The 17,711-nt window shown below is 39.3% G+C and overlaps 1 protein-coding gene across 3 annotated transcripts in view; it reads right to left on the bottom strand.

The window, feature by feature from the left end:
- AFF3 (AF4/FMR2 family member 3) overlaps positions 1 to 17,711 on the bottom strand; it is a 431,623-nt gene that overhangs the window by 226,796 nt on the left and 187,116 nt on the right. For all 3 annotated transcript variants that reach the window (XM_023525221.1, XM_023525223.1, XM_023525224.1), the window contains exon 6: positions 8,532 to 8,579. In XM_023525221.1, coding sequence (XP_023380989.1) covers positions 8,532 to 8,579 — 48 coding nt within the window. The remainder of the gene's footprint in view (positions 1 to 8,531; positions 8,580 to 17,711) is intronic.

Below are 17,711 nucleotides of genomic sequence, written 5' to 3'. Positions count from 1 at the left end.
AGGAATGCAGGGAGGTGGCACCTGCACCTGTGTTCACTGCTGTCCCCTAGAGTAGAGCAGGGCCTGGTACTGACCAAATGAAGCCAGCGGGCCCAGGGCTCTCTCTTCCATGACAGAGAAGGTACAGGTGCCAAAGGTGTGTGGTACGGGGCAGGGGAGTGGAGAGGTGGGGGAGGGGGTGGCTAGTTTGACTAAGCCAGGCATTCTCGACAGGGGCCATATAAAACTACTTCTTGAAGACAAAAAGGTCTCACACTCTATGTATAAATACAGGCGTGCATGCCACACAGAAGGAGATGTACAGTATTTCCATGGTATCAGAATGTCATGGGGAGTGATCAAAAAAAGAGGGTCTAAAATGGTTCCTAAGGGAATGAAAAGAAGCTGAGAAACACTGACAAAGATAAAACACCTACAGTCAGTGACACCTGGTGAGCACATTGACAGTGAGCTCCTGAGGGAATAAGTCACACTTTAAGGGAGCTGGCACAGTCCATCTACTGTAACCCTGCTCTACCAGCATAAAAAACAGATACATAGATCAATGGAATAGAATAAAGAGCCCAGAAATAAGCCCATGTCTATACGGTCAATTAATCAATGACAAAGGAAGCAAGAATATACAGTGGGGTAGGGATGGACTCTTTAATAAATGGTATTCAGAAAACTGGACAGATAGGTGCAAAAAAAAATGAAATAACTACTTTCTTATACCATGTACAAAAAATAATCTCAAAATGAATTAACAACCTAAATGTAAGACCTTTTGAAACCATCAAACTCCAGAAGAAAATGGAGATAGTAAACTCTTTGACATTGCTATTGGTAATATATTTTTTTCTTGATATGTCTCCTTAGACACAGGAAACAAAAGAAAAAAATAGTACTATATGAAACTAAAATGTTTTGCACAGCAAAGGAAACCATCAACAAAATAAAAAAAACCTACTGAATGGGAGAAGCTATTCGCCAATGATACATCCAATAAAGGGTTCATATCTAAAATAGATAAGAAAGTCATACAACTTAACACCAAAAAAAAAATCTGATTAAAAATGGGCAGAGGACCTGAACAGACATTTCTCCAAAGAGAACATACAGATGGCCAATAGACATATGAAAAGATGTTCAAAGTCACTAATCATCAGAGAAATGCGAATTAAAACCACAACAAGATATCACCTCACACCTGTCAGAATGGCCATCATCAATAAATCAACAAGTACTAGTGAGGATGTAGAGAAAAGGGGAACCTCGTGCACTGTTGGCAGGAATGTAAATTGGTAAATAGTATGAAGTTTCCTCAAAAATTAAAAATAAAAGTATAATATGACCTAGCATTTCCACTTCTGGGTTTATCAGAAGAAATCCGAAACATTAATTAGAAAAGACCTATGCACCCCTATGTTCACTGCAGCATTATTTACAATAGCCAAGATATGGAAACAACCTAAGTGTCCATTGATAGAAAACTGGATAAAGACGATGTAGTACACACACACACACACACACACACACACACACACACACACACACTATAGTGGAACATTGCTCAGCTATAAAAAAGAATGAAATCTTGCCACATTATTTGCAATAATGTGAATGGACCAAGAGAGCATTGTGCTAAGTGAAATAAGTCAGACAGAAAGACAAATACCATATGGTTTCACTTATATGTGGAATCTAAAAATCAAAATAAATGGACAAAAACAGAAACAAACTCACAGATACAGAGAACAAACTGATCGTTGCCAGATGGGAGGGGTTTGGGGTTATAGGTTAAAGAGAGGAAGGGGTTAAGAAGTACAAATTGGCAGTTGTAAAAACAGTCACAGGGATGTAAAGAACAGCACAGAAAATGTAGTCAATAATACTGTAATGACTCTGTTTAGTGCCAGGTGGATCACTTTGTAAGTTATACAAATGTCTAATATCTATGCTGTATATCTGAAAGCAATATAATACTGTATGTCAACTGGGAAAAAAAAATCAAGTGTTTTTAATGCCTCAGTCCTTGAATGTAGTGCTGACATTCTCCCGGTATCGTTCTGAAAACCTGTGATGCTGTGTCTTGGACATTCCAGAAACTCGGCCAATCATGCAGCCTGTCAGCCAACATACTTTCCACGCACCTCTCCTGGTCCTTGCCAGCCTGAGTGTAGCAGGAGGCCCCCAGCACCACTGGTTTCCATGGTAGCCAGTGGCATCTAGCTTTTGTTAACACTCTTTTTGCATACCTCTTCCTTCTAGTAAAATATTAACAAATACCCATGAAAAGATACTGACTGAGTTATCAAAACTCACCCTTGACTGGTAGGGCGGAAAATACATTTGCAAGGACTTTCAGCTTCCTGGGCTGCTGACACCCCCTGGTTTCTATCCCCATGGTTCTGTAAATGCCTTTGTGATTTGTAATGGGATAGATTAGAGTGAGATGGGGAGATACAGAAAGGCTGAGCCATTCATTTCCAACAGGAGCTTTTAGATCTCTGGGCTCAGGACAGATTCTGAATTACAGTGGCCTCTTGCCCCTGCTGTTAGAAACTGAACACATCCAGTCATCACAAAGTCTATAGAGTGCAACCAAATGGCCCAGAAACATAGGCGCAGCTGTGGGACAGCCACACAGGCTTGAGGACACCCCTGACAGGCAGAAATGGAGCCATTTAAGTAAGGCTTTTGGTTTCACCCAAAAGTACAAATATAATAACATCTATTAAAAATGCAAAAATCAAAATCAAAACAAAATACCATCAAGTGAAGGTTATTTATTTGGGTAAGACCTGTCGGCTTTGCTCCGTGAGTTTCTCTAGGTCTACATCCGGTTGACTTTTGCTTGGATTTTATTTTACAACAGGTAATGGGATGTATTAATAGAGTTCCTCCACAGTTATACCCGGATTGATTTTGCCATTTGTGGGCTTTGTTTTGTCACTAGTAAAATCTTTACTGTTTGAAACAAATGAAATAAATTTATAAAGAAGAGAATATAAGCTAGAAAAAGCCTGTCTGAAGCAGGAAAGATTTGACCCAAGTCTGCTGGGCAAATGACCCAAATAGGTCACTTAAAATGCCTCTTTGTCTTTCAGTCTCTCTGGAGTGGCTAACATATTTTCTTTTTATTTATTTATTTATTTATTTTTTTTTAATTGAAGAAACAATTTAAATTTTTCCCCCCATCTACCTCCCCCTCCCTTACCCTCTGGTCCATTGTCCATGTCCATGAATCTGTTTGTCCTGTTCATTTGTTGCTTTTAGGTTTATATCCCACATATAAGTGATATCATGTGATTTTCAACTTTTTCTGTCTGGCTTATTTCACTTAGTATGATTATTTCAAGGTCCATCTATGTTGTTGCAAGTGGCAATATTTCATCTCTTCTTATGGCTGAGTAATACATGTACAACAACTTCTTTAGCCAATCATCTATCATAGGACACTTCAATTGCTTCTATGTCCTGGTAGAGTGGCTAAAATATTTTCATCTAGAGTACAGAGCACATAGACAATTAAGCATAAGGTTCCTCTTGAGCCACTAGCCAGGGTCTGAACACTTGGGGAGCATCATGATATGCATGCCAACAGCCCCTCACGCATAATCTCCCAGGATTACACTGGAATCTTGCCCAAGAGGCTTCTAAATTTCTAGAAATCCAAGGAAAATAAGTTCCCTTTATTTGCTAGAAGTCTGTTCAATGATAGTGTCATGAAACTGGTTTGGATCTCCAGAATTTAAATAAGGACCAGTTCTCTCCTTCTTATAAACAGAAATGCAACTCTATGTAGATATTTATCATGAATATTTCACAGAACACTGGCCTTAAACTAGTGACTAAAAATGAAAGCAATACAGTAATCTGCTCAGATGCTGTACTGAAATTGTCTCAATTCATCCCTTAAGTCCAAACCAGAAACCAAGTGCTGGTCTGTCATTACGAAGGCTTGCTCTGCTGTATATTGACCCTCAACTGCCATCTAAGGCCATCTTGCATAAAATGTGAGCATCCTGGATTCCAGCCCTGCACAACTCCATTAAGTTGTAAATGGGTTTTATTTGCTGAACAAATGTTAATGCCATCCTACCTTAATAGATAATGCTGCAAAATCACCTAAGTACTACAGCACTGGAACTTTCAGGATGAAATATTATGTAACTTAGAAAACTGTCTGTTATAAACATATGTCAGCCATGAGGGCTTCCAGCCCTTATAGCCCATCTTCATAGAACTCAGTTATAATTTCTCCCTTGGTCAAGTGAATTTTGCAATAATACATAGATTTATTAGGTCCCAGGATTAAATTCTCTGAGTAAGAATAAAAAATAATTACACTTGAGAACATAATGGAATATTCAAATGATGTGAAAATAGTCACCTCAGCGAAAATAAGACAGGTGAGAGAAAAAGAAGTTTCAAGATAAGGTTGGTAACACTGGCCATAAAAACTGTGAATTCAAGTGCACAAATGCATGAACTGGCACTTCCGAATCATGAACACGTGGAAAGGAGAAATCTCCCATTCACAGCAAAATGCCTGAGTGCTTTCATTAATGAGCCAGGGGGCTTCTTAATTTAATAAAACAGCAGCGTTGTTAGAGAGAGAGGGTGCTGGTGCAAGATGGCGTTCGTTAAAATCCCAGCCCTACTACTTACTAACTCTGTGACCTTGGGCAAGCTGTATTTAACTCCTTGCCTTGGTCACTTCATCTGTGATACAGGGATGTCAGTAGTGTCTGCCTCCTGCGGTGGCCGTGATGGTTCAATGTGTTAACACATGCAAGGAACATAGTGTCTTAGATGTCATAAATGTTAGCTCCTTATCATTTGGTAGTTGTCACTATAGGATTTACTGCAAATGAAAAGGGACCTGAATAGAAACCAGAGCCTTGCCTCACAAGAGGTCTCTGAACTCACTGATTCCATTTCTTTCAAGTCCGGATCCTGCCCAGTCCCCTCCACAGAACCAGCACTCCAGTAGGTCATCCATGACCCTTCTGTGGTCCAGCCCACTGGGTGACTCTCTATCACCATTTCTCTTGAAACTCTCTTCTCATGGATTCTGTGACTTTTCACTGTCACGATTCCCCCTCAGCTTCTCTAGTCACTCCCTCTCACTTCCAGTGGATCTTCCTCTTCCTGGCCTTGAAATGTTAGAATGTAGAAGCTCATTGCTTCTCAGTCTCTAGTCCCTTTCCAGGCAAATTTACCCACTTCTATGGCTTCATTACCAACATGCTAATTATGTTGGCCTGCAGCTCAGACCTCTGCTCTGAGCTCCAGACCTGTGAGTGTCCATTTACGTTCTCCATGCTACTGAAATGTCTCAAAGGCACTTCAAACTCAACATGTCTAAAAACTGATTTGTAACTTCCTCCTTCCCCCTGAAAGCAGCATCTCCCTCAATGTTCCCATGTCTGTCAGTGCCCCACAAAGCACCTCTCACCTGCACAGTGGCAAGAGCCTCCCACTCCTTCTTCCTTCTTCCCCTCAATCTATTCCCCACAGCAGCCAGAGTGGTGCATTGAAATTGCAAACCTGATCACACCTCTCTCTGCTCAAATCTTTCAGTGCCTCCCTGTGCTCACGGGATCTAGAACACCACTGAGAAGGCACAGCATATTGGGCTTCTCCTGCCTAGCTCTATCCATCTGCTCTCTAGCCATTCTGGCCTTCACTGTCCTTTCTGAGTCTCTAACCAGCCAAGCTCCTCCATTTCCTCTGCTTGGAACTCCCACTGTTCTTTTCCTAAGGCTGATTTCCTTGGGAAAGCTGTTCTTGACCCAAAACTAGGTCATGTATCCAAGAGTAAGCTCTCATAAAACCCTGAGTAATTATCATAGCTGACATTTTACATTTATGCATAAGATTTAAAAACTGTTAGTGTCTATATCTTCGGGTACACTGTTGGCTCTAAGAGGGCAAGAGGTCATGTCTGCCTGGCTAACTGCTGTTCTCCCAGACCTCCCACTTGGAGAGGGTACCCTAATACTTGTTGAAGGAATATCTCAATTTTCATCATTTGGGGGCATTTTTCATGACCCTGCTGTTCCTTCACAATAAGGGAGAGCCACTTAAATACAATGGCTGCAAGTAACAAGAATCTCTGATGCCCTTGATCACAACTGGTTTACCTGAGCTGATCACAAGGGGTGAGAAACTGACAAGGAAAGCTAGGCTCCACAAAGAGACCCAGCACCAAAAACACCAGTACATTATGGGGACCCAGCACCAAAAACACCAGTACATTATGCCCACGACTTAGGCAAATGGAATGTTTGTAAGCGACCACAATTATATTCATCTTCCTTTAGAGATTCTTTCAGTCACTCACTCATGTATTTATTCACTCAACAAAATTGTGTATTCTACATGACAGACACTGGGGCCACGGTGTGGAAGCAATCCTGATGTCTGATGGATACACAACAGATACGATAGGCTGTAACTGAGAAGGAGCCCTGTGCTTGCATTTGAAAGACAGGACATGCCTAGGATAAGAGGGGAAAGACGATCTTGGAGAATGACTAGAGTGAGAAGGCAGGAGACAGCCATAAAAACAGTCTAGGAAAAACTGGGAGCACAAACATGCTCCTCTAAGAGGTCCCTAAATGCCGACTACTACTACTAATACCTTAGGCTGACAGGTGAGGATGGAGACAAAGGCTCCCCTGGACAATACCAGCACCACCATTACCTCTGCTTCCTCCAAGTCTATAGTACTCCCATCCTGGACCACTGCTCAAGGAAGAGTGGAACCTTGAGAGAGATCAGCTGTCTTCCAATGATGGCATCATCTCCACTACCGTTAAACTTGCATATGCATATAAATCAATCATCTGGTTGGTCCAGGCTTCCCTTTTGTTCCATGCTTGATTCAGGTGGGCTGTGGCAGAGGCAGACCAGTGGTATGATGTACTAGGGGTCAGTTATCGTGGGACGGTAGGAGGGGGCCAGGGATGTGTAAGGCTCTTATCAGCTCTCTTAAGAAAAAAGAAATAATGCTTTAAACTTTTGGCTGCAGCATTTAGTTTTATTCTAAGTGAATTTTACATTATCTAAACTATATCTTTTTGGTACTTGAATTACTTAAGCTCTTATTCAAACTTTGAGCTTTGTTTGGAGTATGGAGAAGAAAGGTCACATGATAGATTTCTTCCATATCCTCAGAAAAGATAAGAAAGAGTGAGAAGGGTTAGGGTTTTTTAAATAGCAACACTAAAGTGGGGACTGATGTGTTCTGGTATTATCAATTTGCAGATGTAAGCACCATAACCAATCAAAGGAAGATGACCTAAACAATGAATATCTGGACCCAAACATGAAAGCGTGTTGAAAAAGAAAAACAGGAACAGTGTATCAGCATTTTACACTCTGTTGTTTAATCTGATACAAAGCCCCAAGAATGGGGAAAACATAAATACAAAATACAACGTATATTTTGCTTAACATATACTTAAATGCCAGAAATGAAGCTACCCATATTGACAATTGTTTTCTATATAAATCTCTGCCAGAAAAACAAAAATCAGCATGAATTCAATGACTCAAACTTCAATTAATTATTTTGATCAACTTGAGAGTTAAAAGATTTATTTGTAACATAATGCTTTCCAAAAAAAAAAAAAAATCTTGCCTCTGAAAACAATTTGACAATTAATGTAAAATTTTAAACCAAATAATTATTTTACTGTAATTCGCTAGCAATTCAAGAAAAGTACAGAGGATGTCCAAAACTTAGAAACATATTAGAATTAAGGTCTTTTCTTTATAGGGACTTGCCATACCATCTGGCCTAATTTGCCTTGGTGTTTTGCCTCGTGTAGTATCAGCTTTCTGAGAACTGTAAATTATTAGGTTACACCCCTAAAAAATATGAGTGAAGAAAAAATATGGGTTGAAAGTGACATCCTGCTTATAAGTTTGGATACTCAGGAAAACACTGATATGGTGGAACAGCCCGACCTATGTGAACCTGCGTGTGAAACGGTTCACAGAGGGTAGAGGGCATCTGCTAGAGATGATGATGATGAAAAGGACAGGCTTACAGGAGTAACCGGCAAAACAATAACGTGTGAAACAACACAGAAATAAATTTTCAGACACTCAGACACCTCTTTGTTGGAGTGATTCTGATTCCAATTAAGTTTCAGAGGAAAAATAACAAGGCCGCCCTGCCTGACTGCAAAGCACAGCCTTCTAAATAGGAGGCTGATTAATGGGGGCAGCAAACATGCACACAACCGTATTTTTCATCTCAGCTCTGTTCTTCTGTCTTCTGGCTGATCACTTTAATATGGTGTTACCTCGGCCCATGCAAAGGCACCAGACTGAGGTGTAGCTCCTAGGTTTCTTACAAGAACCGTTGTTTTGTAAAGTGTCATTTAGGCAACTCATGTGCTCACCCTCAGCAAAGGTAAACATCAAACAACAAACAAACAATGGGCTCCCTTTGACGGTGCAGCCATGTGACTCCTTCTTATTTGGAATCTACATCCGACCAGGTGGTAAAATGTGTAAAAGAATATCCTTACCCGGATGATCTCTTCCACACAGCTGTTGGTTTCTCCAGATCTACTCTCCTGAAAGCAAAGGAAAAAGAAATTCAGCCTCAGAAACTAGATTTATGGTTACAAAGAAAAGAAGACACATAAGCTTCCAAACTTAACCGAGTTTGGACTGGAGAACACCCAAATGGGGACCTGCCAAGAAGTTCCTGTCCTTTCTGGGGTAGATCCCATCATGGATGTGACTGCTCTGCCTGCCCCACTGTGCACCATGAACAGGCCAGCAGCACCGCACACGCCGCAGAGGCCAACTCTGGGGCCCCCACCACAGTGACTGCAAGCTGCACAGGCCCTTAGGAGAGCAGGACATGACCAGCAAGTATGAGCGCTGCTCGCCTTGGGTTCCATCAGGTGCAGAAACACGCCCCCACGGCCAAGCGGATCCAGCCAGCCTACTGAACACATGCGACGGCCCTGCCAAATGCGAGGTAAAGGTCTGGCCACTCCACTGTCCTCAAAGCCTAGATTTACTGGTTTGATGGGCCAAAACCTGAAAGACTAAGGAAGAACAGCCTCTCAACACTTGCACAGCATGCTGGTGCCATGCGTCAGAGCCACGTGCTCTGAAGCCCACGCTGCCCTGGGCCGTGAGGATGTTAGGGGCTCCGAGGAATGGTGGCTTCAGGTCACAGCTCTGGGGAAACGCTGTCAGTTCCAGAGATGCTGTGTGGTTGCTGTGGGTTACACGGCCCGGAGTACAGGAGTGGTTCTGCGGGGACATGAAAGCAGCTTTTGCTGGTAGAAGTGCCTAGTGCGGTTTCAGAGAAATACTTCTCTTGGCCTTTTAGTTCAATGACACTGACCACGACTCAGCATGATGTCCTCGGCTTTCATCACCCTGAATGGAGACATCAGGCCCAGTAAACAGTGTCTCCCCATTCCTTCCTCTCCCTGCCCTTATTACTACTAATCTACTTTTTGTCTCTGAATTTTTCTATTCTGAATATTTCATATAAATGAAATCATACAACATGTGGCCTTTTGTGTCTGGCTGGTTTCACTGAAGACAATGTTTTCAAGACTCATCCATGCTATAGCGTGTATCAGTACTTCATTCCTTTTTATGGCCAAATAACATTCCAGTGTGTACATATATATATATGTATATATATGCACACACACACACATACCACATTTTGTTTATTCATCAATCAATGAATATTTTGGTTGTTTCCACTTTGGTTACTATGACAGGACGTCTATGAACATTTGTGTACAGGTTTTTGTTTGAACCTTTCAAATTCTTTTTCAATTCTTTTGAGTATATAACTCAAAAAGCCAAAGTGGTGGCTCATATGGCAAATCCATGCTTAGTTTTTTGAAGAACTACTACACTATTTATTACCCTGGCTGTACCATTTTACATTCCCACCAGCCATGTGTGAAGGTTCTAATTTCTCTACATCCTCTCCAGCAAATGTTATTTTCAGGTTATGTTTTCGATAGCAGCCATCCTACTGGGTGTGAAATGGTATCTCACTGTTGTTATGATCTGCATTTTCCTAATTACTAATGATGTTGAGCATCTTTTTACATGCATGTTGGCCATTTGCAAAGGAGAAACATCCTTTGCCAATTCTTCATTTGTGTTGTTTGTCTTTTTATTGTCTTGTTTTAAGAGTTCTTTATATATTCTAGATACTAGCCCCTTATCAGGTATATGGTTTGCACATATTTTCTTCCATTCCGTGGACTGTATTTTCGCATTCTTACTAGTGTTCATGAAATTTTTAATATTGATGACGTCCAATCTTTCTGCTTCTTTTCCTCCCTTTATTGCTTTGCTTTTGGTGTCACATCTAAGAAGCCATTTCCAAATTTCAGGTTATAAATATTTACCCATGTTTTCTTTTAAGAGTTTTACAGTATTAGTTTTTATATTTAGGCCTTTAATCCAATAGTTTGAGAACTTTTAGGTGAAGTCTATTTCTTATAGATTATTTGCTAAGTTTTAGTTAAAATAAAAAAAACATCATCTTTGTATAGATTACTATATTCTAGTCTTATTATTAAAAGATCATTAAAAAAAGTGTGAGGCATGGCAATTGTTGCTAATAGTGCATGAACACAGCATACATGCATTATCTTACAAATCAAGAAAAACAGTGTCAGATATCATGACAGGATTAAGAGGCCCAAATGCTTTTACTACGCTTTCATTCCTTTCCTACACTCATCCCTCTTTCTGTTTTCCTAAAAGTTCCTGTTTGGAGATGCACATCTAGCAAACCTCACTCCCATCCCCAATGACTTATCTCAGAATGCTCTGGAAATGTCACTGTTCTGATACTCCAATCAAACTGGAACCAAGAGCACTTTCTGGAACCTGTTCCCAGCCTGCTTCCTTTCCAGGGCCGCCTCAGGAACCACCACAAAGCTGTTGGAAAGTCCTCGGTGAGGCAAGGGGCTCCATGCTCCTTTGCAGCTCAGTGGTGGAAATAACTGGAAAATTTTTCTTCAAACCCACAACCATTTCTCTTACCCTCCCTTCAAGTCCCAGCCCTTTCTTCCTGTGTAATACACTGGCACAGCAAATGCTAAATTCTCAGTGTACTTTCTATTTTACATCTTAAAATGATTGATGAAAATGTGACTTCCTGTTCTCCTGGTGGACTCACTCAAGTATCCAACATACTAAGAAGACTCCTCAAATTAAACTTGGGGTTTGATTCCTTGAAGCTAAGCTTCTCCTGAATACCACACTTGAATTTCATTTGAAAAGATTTATACAAAAGGCAGGTGCTCTTCTGAGTATCTGCCCCTATAATCTTCTACATTTCCACAACTCTACTCCAAAAAAGGGATGCACTGAGAGAAATGCAGTATAGACACCCTGTTCAAAGTCCTCTCACCACTGTAGATGACATGCAGGATATTACTTTGGGTCATCTCAGTGGCAGCTCCAACCACGAGTTCTCATTGTCTGGAATGACATCAGGTCACTCTCTACTGGGAGGGCCCCTCATAAAGCTGAAGAGGGAGAAGTGAAGCCAATTCAGAGGGCTGCCACCAACAGTCTCAGGAAGTCCTGGCCTTCAATTATGGGATGGATAATCCCTTGTAGAGGAAAATCTTGGGCCTTCTCTGGGACATTCTTGGCTCCTGGGGACACCTGGGGACCTAAGGAGGGTACCACATCTGGATTGGAGTGGATGCAGGAGGCAGAGTATTATAGGAAGTTTGATTTAAAAGGAACTTAAAGCTCATTTTAGACCAACTCAGCGGCTTTAACAGATGGAGCAACCATGGTCCAGAGGCACAGAGGGCATTGTTATCCAAAGTTGCCTGGCAGCAGATGGCAGTTGAGGTGGAACCCCACGCATGTCTTCAACAGCAGTTCAGTAAATTTTCTATTGTCTCATGCTATCTCTCTAAGCTCAACCCTTAGAACTGGCTCAACTAGAGGTCATTCTCATACTTAAAGTATGGAAATAAAAGACCCTGGATAGTATTTGGGTAAATTTCCTCATCCTTTCTATGCTGCAAATTCCCCAACGCTTAGTCAACTTGTGCCTTACTCACTAATCTCCAATATCACATGCATAGACTAGAGGAAGAAGTGACAGGAGAGGAAGTGGGGAGAAAAGGTTAAAACTACCATTCCTTCTGTGACACTAACAAATGAGAGACAAGGATTGGTGCTCAGCAATCGGAGGACAGAATTCCATCCCTTCTTTTCCAAATACGCAAAAGGGGGTAGGTGGGTAGGGCTGGGGTGGGCAGGGGTGGAGTGGACGTGACTGGAGGGCCTTTCACCTTCTTGAGGTCTTTCTCAAACCTGGTTTCAGCCGTAGTTGTGTACTTTGATTATATTTACATTTTAAAACTTTCAGTGTTTATGAACAAGATTAAAACATGCATATAATTTACATCTCTAAATTTGTGTTTATATTTTTTACAAAGAAGTTACTGCTTTCCTTGGAAAGGTACCCACTGAGAAGGAGGGCTGCACAATGCAAATTTTAATTACTCCGCATTTTTTGAGGGGCTGTAGCTGTTGCTTCATGCTGAGTTGCTGAGCTGTTGCTCAGTATTTACTCTGACTTTGATGAACCCACTCCATTTTGCTATCATTACATTTTGAAATCTGTCATAACAGTCTCACCTCATTGAACTTCCAACTAAACTTCAATTAAAAGCTAGCAACCCCAGCTCATTTTCCTCTCTACAGCCTTGTCTGTCACATTCCCTTTTCACTGAACTGCTTCCCCCAAATCCTACCACTTAAGAATACACACCACACACTCTGCCAGGGAGGAGGAAGGAGCTGAGTACTGCTGGTCCTCGGATGATGTCGCTTCGTTCAACATCGTTTTGTTATAATGCTGATGAGATGCCATACGGACTTAACTCTTGTTTATATCAATTAGCTTGTGGTAAAATTTTGTTATGGATTGTTTCACTTAAAGTCACAGGACCTACTGATGACTAAGTGAGGGCTTAGTGTATAGCTCAAGAAATAGCCAGGAACGTGCTGTCACTGAGAGCAGAAGTCCCTAATTACCATGCCAAGCACAGAGCACTGGAAGAAGCAAGCACGGCTTAAGGAGAAAAGGCTCCATCAAATCAGTGGGAAATGGCATTCCACTGCAGAAGAGATGAAGCTGCACAGGTCCTATTTTCAAAAACAGTTTAACTCTTCATCAGGCACATTTAATGCGAAACTTTCATTCTAAAATAATATTATTTTAAAGTCACAACACCTTTGTCTGCAAGTACTCAACAGGCCCTCAGGCATTTAAAAACTTTATCACATGCGTGCTCTTAAAAACAAGTGTTTTAAAATAAGTCTTACTATTCCTGATTTACAGAAGAACTGGGATACAAAGAAATTAGGCATGCCATCAATGCCATTAAAGCAGTGGGCAAGGATCTGTGTTCAAATTCAGGAATCATCATAATTCTATGTGAAATCCCACCCAATGACTGTGTCCCAGCCTCACCTGAAGCTAGGGTCACCTATAAACAAGGAGGTTGCCAGCCAATTTTCTTCCAAATTCAGCCTATCATACGTCCAACCTAGCACCTCCCCTTCCAAGGGCTACTCTCTAATCCCACTCACCCAAGCTGGAAGCCCCGCTTCAACCCTCATCAGTCCCCTTCCTCATCTCCTGAATCTGCTCACCATTTGTCTTGCTATTTACATCTGTCTCTTGCTCTCTGATCCTACTGTCACCACCATCATCTAGACATTTATACATTGAGAGGAAAAATAAGCAAAAGAGATGGATGGATGGATAATCAGATAAGATGTGTATAAGGATATATCATAAAAATGCAAACCAAATGACAGCATATGATGGCAATGTCAATATCAACTAAAGGACAGTTCATACCAAAATAAGAAACGAATTGGAGAGCACAATACAGATGAGTAAAAAGCAGGGCATTGACAGAGCATTAAAATAAGGTATGCTAGGAAAAAGGAAAGAGAAATAGAATTATTATGGTTGGGAGTCTTCAATCTACCCGTAATTTCCCTAATAGGCAAAGGACTCCCCGCCACCAAAAAAGACAAAACAAAACAAAACAAAACCAAAACATAACTATAAGAAGAGATAGAGAATTTGAAAAATAAAATTAAATAAGGCTAAATTGATAGAAATAATGTACTTAGAATGCTAGGTGGCATCCCAACTTTTTAAGCATACATGAGATAGTTACTGAAGTGGTCACTGCTACAAATGAACTTCAAAAAAATTCCAAAAGTAGTTGTTTTATAGCCCAGACTCTTTAACCATAAGTTATCAAAATAATAAGCTATGAATTAAACACTGTGTAGACAAAAAAATCGCCTAGTATTCTTGGAGTAAAACAGATATCACACACTTATAAATAATTCTTTATATTTAGAGAAAAGTAAAATTAAAATACTGTACAACAAAATTATGGGATGCCCCAAAGATATTTAGAGGCAAGTTTATACACTAAAAGCTTTCATTATTTTTTAAAAGGAAATTTATGCGCTAAGCAATCCATTAAAATTTTAAAATCAGAAGAGACATACAAAAAGAAAACAAATAGGGAAAACCAATGAAATATTTATAAAATGAAAATCAGTAAAATTTATAAAGCCAAAATGTAATTTCTTAAAAACCAAAACAGAATATACTACCCAAAACAACAGAAAGTCACTTAAAAGTCTATTAAATAAAAAGAAAGCCTAAATAAACATAATTTGATATAAAAAAGGTATAAAATATATGGGAGGGATGATTATAAGAGAATATTGACATCACTATTAAAATAGCACATAATACTAATAAATTGAAATTTTGATGAAGTTGGCAACTCTCTGAAACAAAAACTGACTTAAGAAATAAAGAAAAATGAGATTAAACCTATAAACCTGAAAATGCAGATTAAATTAAATAAAAAATTATATTCAAATAAAGCTTCAGCCCAGGTAGTTTTAAAGTGGAGTATTTCAAACTTTCAAGGAAGAACTAATTCCCGTATTATTTTCTCTTCCAGAGTAGAAAGTACTGGAAAGCTGTGTGGTTTGTTTTATTAAATTAGTATAGAAACCTAACATAAGAAAATAAATCAATATCCCTTATGAAGGTACATGCAAAAGCTTAAATATGTTATTAGTAAATATAAATCAATAGAATATTATAAGAATTAGTGGGAATTTAGTGGGATTTGTCCCAGGAATGGAAAAATGGTTTAATAATTAACATTAAGATCCCTTTAAGGTATTATATTACTAGAGAAAATATATAAAACTGTAATTATCTCAGCTTACAGATTTTATTATCATATACCCAGAAAAATCCCAAAGACTCCACTGGTTGAATATGAAACTACAGAATATAAAACGCGGTTGAATACAAACTACACAGTCAAAGCTCAACGGCTCTTCTGTGTAGCAGCAATAAATGAACTAAAAGTATGAAAAAACAATTCTACCTACAATATCAAGAATAAATGAGGAATAACCTTAACAAGAAATGTTCAAAACCTTTAAGAAAAATCTTCCAAATTCTACTGAAAAATACAAAAATATACCTAAAAGGGACTGAGCTAGACTTCTCAAATACCTTCCAACTCTAACATGTAATACAAAGCCAAGTAAATATATCAAGAGAAACAAACCACAAACTGCATTAACTTAAAAAAAAAAATCGAGATGAAAGACACACAACAGAAACCCAACCATTTTAAAGTATACAATCCAGAGGCATTTAGTATGTTTGCAATGTTGTAAATCTATCACCTTTACCTAGTTCTAAACCATCTGTATTGTTCCAAAGCCCTGAACTCCTTAGTTTCTCCCTATCCCCCTTTACATTAACTTTTGAAACAGGATTTTCTTTGTATTAACAAATACTATGCTGAACTAAAAGAACAAAATGAGAGAAATGGAGTCTTATTTACTTGTATTAGGTCTTATGGTGGATATGGTGTCTCTCATTTACATGTTTATGACCAGTTTGTAGCAGAGTGCTTGGCTCCACATAAAAGGCACTCGATGGTGTTTGTTGAATGAATAAATAAGTGACTGATATACTGAAAAAAATAAGACTATTTAAAATGATGGCTGGTCATGTACATTATAAAGTGATGCCTGCTTTATTAAAATTAAAAAAAAAAACAACACAAAAAAAACAAAAAAACAAAAACAAAAATAAAAACTCACCAGTTACCTTAAAGACAAATTCTTAGAACATCACCATTTATTTACTTCATTGAAATTAAGCTTATAATCACGAGTACAGACACCATTAGCAAGTTAAATGACTTCCCTAATCTCCACATTGGTCTCTGTAAATTAGAGAGTATCAGCCTCCTAGCAAGAGGCAATATTGTTAAAGAGTTAATCTATTTTCTATCGAATTCTCAGCCATAGGACAAGGTCTTCAATTGTTATTTTTATAATAAAAATTAGTGATCTCAATCAGTGCTTGTGGTTAAGAGTGCATTTGGTTTTCAGAAAGTGGTCTGTTAGCACACTGACCTTGTCAAAAAGCTATTGATGGCATAAAAGGATTAGAGCCAGAGACAGTGGTTTTACATCCTGATCACTAATTGATATTGAGTGCTTTTCCACAGGGTCATGTCTCAATAAAGTGCCCGAGGACTGCGTACTGGGGACATCTTCCACACCGTCCTGTCAACACTGGGGAAAGATAGCACTAACAGTAATAACGAACATGCCTCCCATTTATAATCTGACATTGACAGAATACTTCAAGACCTCCAAGTTCCGTCATCTAAAACTGTGCGGTCATTGCTTTTAGCAAGAGAATAACCACATAGGCTCAGACAAGAGGGATGATGCTGATGTGATTTAACCCTCACGTGGTAGGCAGACATCAGCAAGATGGCCCAAATGAACCATTTCCTTTTTAACATTTTCCTGAATCCCACCCTGCATCCCATCCCTGTAATCTCATAAATAATATGTTGTTTGTAGGTAGAAGTCTCCCTGAGATGCCATCCTTATCACACATCTTTTTTTTCTTTAAATAATGAAGAAAAATGTTCATCGAAAACACATTTGATGATCATTTAGAGTTGAGAACATGGTTTTCTTTTCTAATCGTGAAATTCTGAACACAAAAGCTTACCCGATGGAAAGACTAAGCCAATGTGGCTGAAGACATGAACTAATTAAAGATTCTGAGGACGGCTCTAATTTGTGTCCCACGGTAAGACAGATAATTGATTCCAGCTCTTTTAGCCATGAGCTGGAATGACTATTGGAAATAGTGAAAGTCATGCTATATATTGACAATATTCTTTTTGGCACATTCTATTAATTTTACTTTAGCATTTCGCTAAAAGAAAAAAAGGACCTTTAATATGTGATGTTCTTAGGAGTCTTTTTTGCCATTATCATCTCACCTTTCTAAAAAGATATCAGATCAGTCTGACCCCCAGAACAGAGTTCATTCTGTGTATGGCCAACATCATCTGTTTCTCTGTAAGCTCTCTGAGGAGATATGCTATAAATGAATGCTATAAATAAATGTTGAATAAAGAAATCTGGCTGAAATCAGCTGGGGCGCAGGGAAGAAGCTTACCTAAGAAGTGGGAGGGGGCAGCACTGGGGAACAAGAGAAAGTGGTACATTTTAATGGGCTGGTGAGAATTTTTTAATACTCAAAGTTTTACATTTTTAAACAAATCTATCTACAATGC

The sequence above is a fragment of the Pteropus vampyrus genome, unplaced genomic scaffold (assembly GCF_000151845.1).
Source record: "Pteropus vampyrus isolate Shadow unplaced genomic scaffold, Pvam_2.0 Scaffold541, whole genome shotgun sequence".
In the NCBI taxonomy this organism is placed as follows: Eukaryota; Metazoa; Chordata; class Mammalia; order Chiroptera; family Pteropodidae; genus Pteropus; species Pteropus vampyrus.
This window is presented reverse-complemented; position numbering and strand designations above follow the sequence as displayed.